At 43.2% G+C, this 10691-nt stretch overlaps 2 protein-coding genes across 3 annotated transcripts in view; one reads left to right on the top strand and one right to left on the bottom strand.

The window, feature by feature from the left end:
* CUNH6orf89 (chromosome unknown C6orf89 homolog) overlaps positions 1 to 4702 on the bottom strand; it is a 41405-nt gene extending 36703 nt beyond the window's left edge. Inside the window, exon 1 of one of the 2 annotated variants that reach the window (XM_023512798.1) lies at positions 4522 to 4702. Coding sequence is in view for 1 of the 2 variants with exons in the window: in XM_023512797.1 (XP_023368565.1) it covers positions 4522 to 4523 (2 nt within the window). In the remaining variant the exon portion in view is untranslated. The remainder of the gene's footprint in view (positions 1 to 4521) is intronic. The other variant, XM_023512797.1, reaches the window with a different exon arrangement.
* Positions 4703 to 9214: 4512 nt separating this feature from the next.
* Positions 9215 to 10691, top strand: part of PPIL1 (peptidylprolyl isomerase like 1) — a 28883-nt gene continuing 27406 nt past the window's right edge. Inside the window, exon 1 of the mRNA XM_003789150.3 lies at positions 9215 to 9523. Coding sequence (XP_003789198.1) covers positions 9468 to 9523 — 56 coding nt within the window. The 5' untranslated portion in view covers positions 9215 to 9467. The remainder of the gene's footprint in view (positions 9524 to 10691) is intronic.

The following is a 10691-nucleotide window of genomic DNA, read 5'->3' as shown; positions in this document are numbered from 1 at the left end:
ATTGTTGTTTGGCGGGTCCGGGCTGGGGATTCGAACCCGCCACCTTAGGTGTACGTGGCTGGCGCCTTAGCCGGTTGAGCTATAGGCTCCGAGCCGATGTTCACAAACTTTACCAAGGCTTAGAATGTTTTCATAATGTGCCAGGATGTGGGCCTAAGGGTGCTTGGCTTCAAGGTTGGTGCTTTTAACCTTTATATAGGCTGCCTCCTTACCAAGTGTTTTCCTATTCTGAGCGGACAGTTCTGAAACCATCTATCCCTCGATCACAACTGAGTGGCTAAGAACTGGAAAGTGACTGACTATAATGACTCCTGCAAAAAGAATAAAGTAATAATTTATTACAATATTTTTCTCATCTGTTTGTGATGACTGATTCTGGAGATGGAATTTTCCTGTTTAAATTAACAAAAACATTCTAAGAAAATAGGATAATGTTCATTTAAATGCATGATAATAAATTACCCAACAATACCCACTCAAAATCCATTAAAACTCAGCAGAAGACCAGAAAGGAAAAAATCCAGAAAGGAATTCTAGAAAAAATTCCAGTAAAAATTGTAAAATGCGTCTGCTGGGAGGTAGGAACACATGCAGGAATCCCTGGGGCAGAAGAGACGATGACACCGGTGTGCTCCTAGGAAAAACCTGAAGGTGACAGAAGTGCAGGTAAGGTAAGAGGATCAACTATAATCACTTTTGATGGCTGTCTGGCAAACTCCATAAACCTCTTCCCTCCTTTGAAACATACAGAAATCCCATCAAACTCCCAGTATGTATGGCAAAGTACAAGTTTTTTCTTTTTTGTTAATTCAAGTATAGAATAATATTACAATACTGAATATATTTTGTGGAAGCTCCACATCCTTCTTCCCAGAGATTGCAACACACTTACCAAGTTATCCATAAGGTATTAATTTGGAGATATTTCTAAGAGCACCTTGGGATCTTGGTAACGAGCCCTCCTTTTGGTTTTGGTGAGATCGGTGGTTCTAAACTGAAGGAAGATTCTGAGCTCCCCGGATCTCTGGACACTTTTTTTTTTTTTTTTACAGTTTTTGGCTGCAGCTGGGTTTCAACCCGCCACCTCCAGCATATGGGGCCAGTGCCCTACTCCTTTGAGCCACAGGCGCCGCCCTGGACACATTTTTTTATTATCTCATAAAGGGATAGTACTGGCATGAAGTTGGATATGTTAATTAAACAACAACAAAAAATCTGGCCTCTTAAAAAAAAAATCAATCACAAAGTCACAGCCAAACATTAAGCATGAGTGACATCGGCTGAGGCTTGATGGTAAATCCAATCTCTTTACCTCCAAAAAGAAGATTCAACTGGCAGAACTGAGCTTTGCCACAGAGAGAAATTTGTAAGAGTGAACTTGATTCTATCAGTGGCTTAGATCCATTAGAGCAGCAACCCACAGGAACCGTATTAAAGGGCCGCGGCATTAGGAAGGTTGAGAACCACTGCGTTAGAGATTCACTCTCATTTCTCAGGTCACCATTTGTTTATTAACCTGCTGAAGTCACATTTCTGCCCTCTCACCCCACAAATGTTGTTCTCACTAAGGTCACAGTGGCTTTCTAAATCTCAAATCCAAAGGATGTTTTTCAGTTATTACCTTATCTGACCTCTCTGCAGTAGCCACTGGAGCACTCAAAAAGTTTGGCATAACTCTCTTGTTCTCTTCCCAAATGCTGGTGTCCACCACAGTAGTCCTTGACCTTCTTCCCATTCCTTCCAATACTTTAACCACCAGTCATTAGTGATTCCCATATCTCTTCTCCAGTCTAAAACTCTTGCCAGAATTCAAGGTCTGTTGAACTACTTAAAAGACACTGTGATCCAAATTTCACCTAGTTCCCTATAACTGTGCCCATAACTGAACTTATTTTTCCCCTTCAACCCATTCCTACTACTGTATTCCTTTTCTTAATGGAAACACTAGTCCTCCAAATTTAAAAACTCTTCTTCTACCTCATTCCCACCAATAAAACCATCATTAAATCCTCTGGCTTTACCCTCCTGTATAATTCTCATATTCATTTCCTCCTCTCTAGCTCTGCATTAATGCCCTCAACATCTCTTTTATGAGCCATCACAAAGATATGATGCAGGATCACTTTCAGTTATCCTTCTCCTCAAGCCATTTTCTACCCCAGTGATTTTTCACCCATGTGCTGTGGCACATTGGTGTGCCCCAAAAATCTTTAAAGACCATTAATTAGGCCAGGCCCAGTGGCTCACACCTGTAATCCTAGCACTCTGGAAGGCCAAAGAAGGCAAAGAATATTCTTTTTTTTAGTCTTTTTCTTTTGATCAACACAATATAAGTGTGCTGTGGAAGTTTAACTATAGGTTCAAGAGTGCCATGATGGCTCGGTGCCTGTAGCTAAAGCAGATGAGGTGCCAACCACATACACCAGAGCTGGCAGGTTCGAATCCAGCCTGGGCATGCCAAACAACGACAACTACAACCAAAAAATAGCTGGGCGTTGTGGCGGGTGGCTATAGTCCCAGCTACTTGGGAGGCTGAGGCAAGACAATCACTTATGCCCAGGAGTTGGAGGTTGCTGTGAGCTGTGATGCCACAGTACTCTACCCAAGGCAACTTGAGGCTCTGTCTTAAAAAAAAAAAAAAAAAAAAAGAGTGCCACGAGATAAAAAAGGTTGAAAAACACTGGTCTACCCTGTCCATAAGTTATTTTTTTTGAAATACAAACTGTTTTATGTTAGGTACTTTCCAAGACTCCTCATCCTCTGAGGAAGCACCTTGAGGCAGAAAGTTGGGTGCAAATTCTAGAATTTTCCACCAACTGTGTTGCCACATGACACTACTTATCCTTTCTATGCCTCAGAGTTTTGATTTATAAAATGGGGATAATTATGCCTATCCTACAATCCTGTTAAAAGGATGGCAAAATGATGTATGTAGAACATTTGTTCCAATATCTAGACAAATTAAATACCTAAACAACTGTCATAAGATGAAGTCCAAATTACTTACAGTGGCCCTTCATGATCTGGTTTCCCATTAATTCTTCCTCAGATTCTACACCTATCATACTGGATCACATCTTTTTGCTTTTGTACACAAAATTTCCTCTGCCTAAAAACCTAGCCCCTAGTAGTTTGTGCAATAAGCAAACTCTTTGACCTGAAGGTTTTTGCCCTTTGAACCTTATACAACTCCCTCACTTTATATCACATCTATTTCCCTGTCTACCTCCCACACTAAATTGTGAATTTCTTGAAAGTAGAGATGAATGGAGAAATCAACACAAAAAACTGAAGACAAAGAAATTTACCTCAGACATGGAACCTGATCAATGTTGACCAAATTTATAGAAAGGAGCTACAGTGATCATTCTGTTCCCCAACTAGTTGAATGCAACTAAGGGTCATTAATTTTACTTGTTTTCCCCCCTCAAAACCCAGATCCCAGTAGAATTTTCTTTGTTTTAATGCTTCAGCCTGATGATGAGGGTTTAGGTGAGCAGCTTAGGAATCTAGCACTTGGACATTTATTTCAGTGTTAAAAGCTGCTGAGGAGAAACTGGGTTCAAACTTGGTCTTGAAACATGTTTCAGTCTAAATCAGAAAAGGCCTCTTTCTGGTATGCAAGTTGGGCTATGTGAAACTTCAGTCAAAACTTAATTGTAGCAAAGTTGAATTCAGTTATTATTATTTTTTTTTTTTAGGCATGTTGTTCCCTAGAGGAAGTACTGACAACTCAAATTCAAACAGATGAATTTAGTAACTGAGATAGTCTGTAGGGGATTCCACGATGGGAAATTACAAGTGAGCAATGAGAAAGGTCAGAACACTAGTAGCATGCAGGAGTAGCCAGTATTATAAGGTGACTGTGACTAAATGCTTTAAAAGAAACGTTGGCAAATGCCAAGGCTATAACAACTCTCAGAACAGAAAAACTGGCCTGCAGGTTAACAGTCTTCAAATGCTACAGGAACACGAGGAAGGTAAGTTTCCAAGTACTATGAGGCAATTACAACCAGTTCACTTGCTCATGTCAATAAACCAAGTCATATTCCTTTCTGAAATTGGAGATGCCAGGTTTATCACACATTAAGTCCACAGTTTTTGAGAGAAAGTATTTCTCCCTTAATTACTAGAAAAAGATGTTTCGGGAGGGAGGCAGGGAGTCTACTACATATAGAAAAAGAAAAAAACCAAACGTCAAAAGGGCAAAAAATCTGAACTTTGCTAGCGCTGCTCATTTTGGACACTGCTGTGACGCCTGAGAAACAAATTCAAGCAGAGTCGACCTCATTTTGCTCTCCCCGGAGGAGCCAAGAAAAAAGAGAAGTCTTAAGGGAGTCGACCCCGGGGAAACTACCAGGGAATACCGTCAGCCTGCAAAAGGAGAGAGGCTCAGGAAAGGGATTAGCGCTGGGAAACTGTGTGGCAGTAGCGGCGAGGGAGGGCTGCACCAGGATGTCACAGACCGCCTCTGTCACAGGGCGGCCTCCCCCCTCCCGGCCTCGGGCCCCAGTCACTCACATGCGGGGCCCGCGCCCCTTCGGGCTCCTCCCGCCTCGGGGACTGCAGCCGCCGGGCGAGGAGGCTAGAACGACAACTTCCTGCTTCCGGGAGCGCAACCCGGAAACACCCCTAACGCCACAGGCCAGGCCGCACTCCCTAGGATAGCTCCTCCTTCTCTTCCTTTGCTTCCGCCAAAAACCAGACGCACGACGTCGCGGCGCGCGCGGGGACTCTCGAGATAGCCGGAGAGTACGTGTTCGTGCTCCCCCTGGCGTCCAGCTCGCGCTGCCACGCTCTCGGTCTTCTTTCTCTACCTGCACCAACGCAGACTTTGTAGCTAAACTGATTATCGCAACAAGCATTCACTGAGTCCTCTACTATGTGCCAGGCAGTGTGTTGGGCATTAAGGGATGGCGTGGGAGAGATACGTAAATGAAGAACAGCTCCCTCCCTCAGGGAGCTCCTTCCTATATTGAGAAAGACAAGAAAACAAATCCCCCAAATGTACACTTAGCCCCTTCATTAATATTTACCAAGTGTTTACTGTGTGCCAGGCCTTTGTAAGCACTTTTTATTCATGAAGTCGTGTCAACAACGCTATGACAAATTTATTCCCACGTTTATCCTCTTACAAACCAAACTGAGGTTTATGGAGAGATTGACTTGCTGGGGATACACAGTGGTCAACATTTCAACCCAGACTCCTCATCCTACCCTGTCTGCAGTGCCAAAACTTTTAGCTGCTTTCTACAAAAGATCTGCAAACAAAATAGTACTAGGTTCAGGCCTATAATGCTATAGCTACAAAGGCAGTGTGGTATGATGCAGTAGGTAAAGCAATGAAACAGAATGGAGACACCCCAAACAAACATATATGGACACTTGGTTTATGACAAAGAGGCCAACAGAGGAGTAAGGAAAGAACAGTACAGCATTTGCAATCAGTGGTGCTGGGTCAATTGCATTTCTATGTAGAAAAAAAAACTACTGGGAGAATGGGGACGGAAGACCCCATTGTTGGCTAAAGGAAAGCACCCCCAGAAAAAGAGGAAAACTAAAAAGTAAGTTGAGTGAATAGGAAAAAAGAAAAGTCAGCTAGTTTACATTTAAGCTAGCCATTACCACCAAGTTTATTGCCTTTTCTGAAATTCTAGGCTGTTGAGGATACAGCTTACAAACACTGGGCAGGGTCTGTGAGCACTCTGAAGAGAGTAATGGCCATGGAAGAGATTATGGCAAGTCCTAGAAAAGATACATCTTCTAGGGCGTTTCCTGCCCATTAAACAAGTAAAGCAGAAACCCATTGTGGAGATTTGCATTTGTCTGGGGCAGAGACCAAGGGAGTAGCTCAAGCTCTGAGATATGGGCGAAAGAGCTTATATCCCTTATCACAGAGGAAAATCCTCTGGTGGTGATGGGAGGAAAATGCCTCCCTCCCACTGATCCCTCAGAGGAAATTAACTCTGGTGGTGGTTTACTCCACAGAGAACTAGCAGAGCTTAACACCACCCTAGAAATCCCTGCATGTGATCTCAAGCAAGAGGCTCTCCTAATACAAGGCTCAGATTTCTGAAGGCTACCTTTAAGGTTAATAATAACAATAGGAGCTAATATGATCAATCCAAGGAACTGCTGACATCTTTGTTCCCTCCCTCATCTTACCCTCTGGGCAAACAAACTTCAATAAAATCAGAGTGGAGCAAATGCTCTGGGCCACTGCTAGAATCCACGACAGATAATGGACCTCTCTTGTCTTTCTTTACCATTGCTTCTAAGTCTGTATTTCTTCAGTCAATTGCTGCCAGTTTCCACAGGTCTCAGCAGACGCTGCTCTCAGGGCAGGACCCCGATAAAAACAAAACTTAAGACCTACCTCACTGAATACACCAAAATAATTCTAGAGATGTTGTAAATCTATATGAGAAAACAAAAGCAAAAAGACTTTACAGCTGCTGTTCAATACTGCTGCCAGGCAAGTGACTACGGAGCACTTGTAATGTGGCTAGTCAGAATTGAGATGTTCTATAAGAGAAAATGGATATGCTGAACTACATTAAAATTAGAATCTTCTCATCATTAGAAAGATAAGATTAAGAGAATAAAAAGACGAGTAGCCATAAGGTGAGAGAAACCATCAAAGAGCTTCTGTCCCGAATATATAAAGAACTTCACAAATAAGAAAAAGCCAAAAGGAAAAATGTACAGAAGATCTGAACATAAAAAGATGAAATCACAAACAGGATATCTAAATGACCAATACACTTTGCATTAATGAAGCATGTAACTTCATTAATCATTAACTGTTGCTGAAATGACTGTTGAGATATCATTATACAGGTTTCAGAATCCCAGTTAGAAAGACTGGCAATACGAAGTGTTGGCTAAGAAGCAGAGCAACAGCATTTCTCAGAGGCTACTGGTGAGCTTGTAAATTGCTACAGCCACTTTGGAAAACAGTCTGATGTTAATTTTTAAATTATACATGTTACCTAGCAATTCTGCTTCTAGGCATATATTCCCTACAGGGAATTCCTTCTAGGTATAAAATTTACCTACAAATGCACTAAGATAGACAAGAATATTCATAGCAGATGCATTATTTGTAACATCCACAACCTGGAAGCATTTCAAATGCCCATTAACAACTGATGATAAATATAATGTTGTATTTATATAATCATGCCACAGTATACAACACAGAATAGAAAAATAAAAAAAATAGGCACTGCATAAAACAACATGAATATAGCTGGCAAACATAATGTTGAAGAAGCCAGACACAAAAATACATACTTTATGACTCTACTTATATAAAATTCAAAAACAAGGAAAACCAATGTGTGATATTACAGGGCAAAAAGTGGTTACCTTGGGCGGCACCTGTGGCTCAGTGGGTAGGGCGCTGGCCCCATATGCCGAGGGTGGTGGGTTCAAACATGGCCTGGGCCAAACTGCAACAAAAAATAGGCAGGTGTGGTGGTAGGTGCCTGTAGTCCCAGCTACTTGGGAGGCTGAAGCAAGAGAATCACTTAAGCCCAGGAGTTGGAGTTGCTGTGAGCTGTGATATCACATTACTCTACATAGGGCGACAAAGTAAAACGCTGTCTCAAAAAAAAAAAAGTGGTTACCTTTGGGGAAGAAAGAATGGGTCATGACTGGTAGAGGGGCTTCTGAAAAGGTGGAAACATTTTATATCTTGAATTGATTTGACCCCTCATGGCTTCTAGCTAACTCTTGCTTGTTTTCTGAACCTAAAATCAGGCTATATAACTCCAGAGGAAACTTCTGAGTTTTTGAAGCTGCTCTGGAGCAATCAGAGCTCAGGAAGCACTGTGTGCTTATTACAGCCCTCATTCCTCTCTTTTGTAGGTTTGTGTTTGTCCATCTCTCTAGAATGTGAATTTCTTTAGGGCAGGCCACTGTGTATATGATTCACATATACATACTCCTCAGTACCTAATGGCTGATAGGAGCTTCAGGAAAAGATTTAGGGAGAAAGTGGCCTTGAAGGTAGCTTGTGAGTATTCAGACATTGGAGCCTAGGAATGGCACAACCCTCCCAAGATATACAGTAAGGAACTACATAAAATCGAGAGACGGGCAGCTCAAATAATAGAACAAATGCTTAAGACTTTTCCATCCAGTTCAAGAGCCACAAAGTAGGCATGAACACAATACTGCAGGAGGTACAAAATTAATTATACTTTATGTTAGCACAGTATTAATTTAAAATGTAGTTTTCTGTTCATTATTCATTCAACAAAAGCTGAGCACCCTATGCTCAGTACAAGGATGGGGAAAAGATGAAGGCGGTCCAAGTTCCTCTCGCAAGGAGCTCACTGTCAAGTTTATCTTTACAACATTGTACATCCTTATTCTCACTATACAATTAAGGACATCAGGGTTGAAAGGTGGTAAGAGCACAAGCTCACCAGGTGAGGTACTTTAAGCAAGTTATTTTATTTCGGTAAGCCTCAGTTTCCACGAAGTAAAACAGGAATGGTAGTATTTACTTTATGGGGCTTTGAAGATTAAGCATAAAAATAGACAAAGACCTTAGCAAGATACCAAGCACACAGTACGCTTTCATTTAGCTATCATTAAGTGGTGTGCACAGCATTTACAGTATGTTTATTTACTTCACTTCACTCTTGTCCTCCCTCCAAACTTCGCAGCTTTTCTACTTTGCCTCTCCTCGTAGTGCCCCGAGTAAACCTTTCTAACACTTTGCTGCGACCAGCCATCATTAAGCCTTGCTCTTGCTCCAATCCCTCTGATCTGCATTCTCCAGTCTCTCCCTTTCCTTATCTACCATTTTCTTTCTTGCCTTTCCCTCTCTTCTCTCCTTAGACTCCTTACCTTTGCAGTTTGGAGGCGCAATTTTGCTGTATGGTTATGGAAAAGCAAGTATTTAAGTGCTGAGTCTGTTTTCACATCTGAAAAATGGGAACAATGCTATCTGCAGGATTGCTTTGTGGAATGAATGAGATACAGTGCAAGGGCTCTGTAAGTCTCCCAGGGTCTTCAGTATCGCGGAGCTCTACTACCTCTGATTCCCTTCCTCCCCTCCTGGTTCCAGTCCAATGGTGGGCTTAGAAATCCCTCCAATTGAACAGTAGGAAATAACTCCAATCAGAGTGCAGCGTTGCTAGCTGTTTCCGCCTTCCTTGTCTAAACGAACCAATCAGACCGTTCCGAGAGTGGCGGGGTAGCGCCGTTTTGGAGACCACCTCGGATGGAGCTTGCCACTTTTCTACCTCCTTGCGCCCAGCCTTTCCGCGCCTCGCCCCCCAAATTCGTAGCCGTGGAAGAGGGAACCGTCCTGTTCCTTGTCCCAGCCCCTCAAACTCGTGCATCAAAAGGGTTGAACGGTAGATGCCGGAAGTGTGCGGAGCACCTGCGTGTCCCCAGCAAATTGACGCCGGAAGTAGCAATTGCTGGAGAAACGGTCCGCCCGTTTCATTATGGCGGCAATCCCCCCAGACTCCTGGCAGCCTCCCAGCGTTTACCTGGAGACCAGGTGAGGGGGTCGGGCCTCTGGGACTGGGCTGGTGGAGGCGACTAGGACCCTGGGCTTCTTCGCGGGGCTTGGTTTCTGGAGCGCTCCTCCCGTGGACGGCTTCCACGTGGAGGGGCGTGGAGCGGAGCTGTGAGGGTACCATCACCGCCAGTTACAAGCTCCACTCTGACTTGCGCTGAGACCTCAGCGACAGCTGCCTTAAATATCCTCCTCCCTCCATTCTGTTCATTCATTCAACAAGCCTGTAACGAGTCCAAAAGCCAGGCACATCAGGATCTGAATTCTGAGGCTACAGAGATGGATAAAACACACAGCCCTGCATTTAGGAGCTTACAGTATAGTGAAGGAGACAGATATGTGTATATTTGTGTTAAGTAGTATAGCTATGTAAACAAATTACTATGAAAATACAGGAAGAAGCACATTTTCCCCACTATCAAAGAATTATGACAACCAACCTGCTAGTACCATGCCTCTGAGGTATGTCATTCCATTTACTTTAATCCTCCCAGCTACTCAAATCATGAAGGTATTATTTCACCTCTTCTCCCTCCAGTATTAGCAGAGGAAATGCCAAAAATTATACATTTACGCAGTTGGTAAGGGGGAGAACCTTGTTTGGAGCCTAATCTACCTGCCCTACATGCTTGGTTATTTAGCCCCATTTATTCCATGACTTCTTTGGAAGAAGCTCAGAATGAATTTTCCAAAGTTGAACAAGGTATCGTGCTCAAAAAACTTAAATAGGCCGGGCAAGGTGGCTCACCCCTGTAATCCTGGCACTTTGGAAGGCCGAGGCAGGTGGATAGTTTGAGCTCACAAGTTGGAGACCAGCCTGAGCAAAAGTGAGACAACCTCCCCCCCTACTAATATAGAAAAACTGAGGGCTGGGTGCCCATGGCTCAGTGAGTAGGGTGCCACCCACATACATGGAAGGTGGCAGGTTTGAGCCTGGCCTGGGCCTGCTAAACAATGACGACTGCAACCAAAAAATAAAAAAATACCCAGGCATTGTGGTGGGCGCCTCTAGTCCCAGCTACTTGGGAGGTTGAGGCAAGAATCACTTAAGCCCAAGAGTTGGAGGTTGCTGTGAGCTGTGACGCCATAGCTGTGACGCCATAGCACTCTACCGAGAGCAACATAGACTCTGTCTCAAAAAAAAAAAAAA

This window comes from Otolemur garnettii, unplaced genomic scaffold, assembly GCF_000181295.1.
Source record: "Otolemur garnettii isolate 467f Iridium unplaced genomic scaffold, OtoGar3 scaffold00031, whole genome shotgun sequence".
Taxonomy (NCBI): Eukaryota; Metazoa; Chordata; class Mammalia; order Primates; family Galagidae; genus Otolemur; species Otolemur garnettii.
This window is presented reverse-complemented; position numbering and strand designations above follow the sequence as displayed.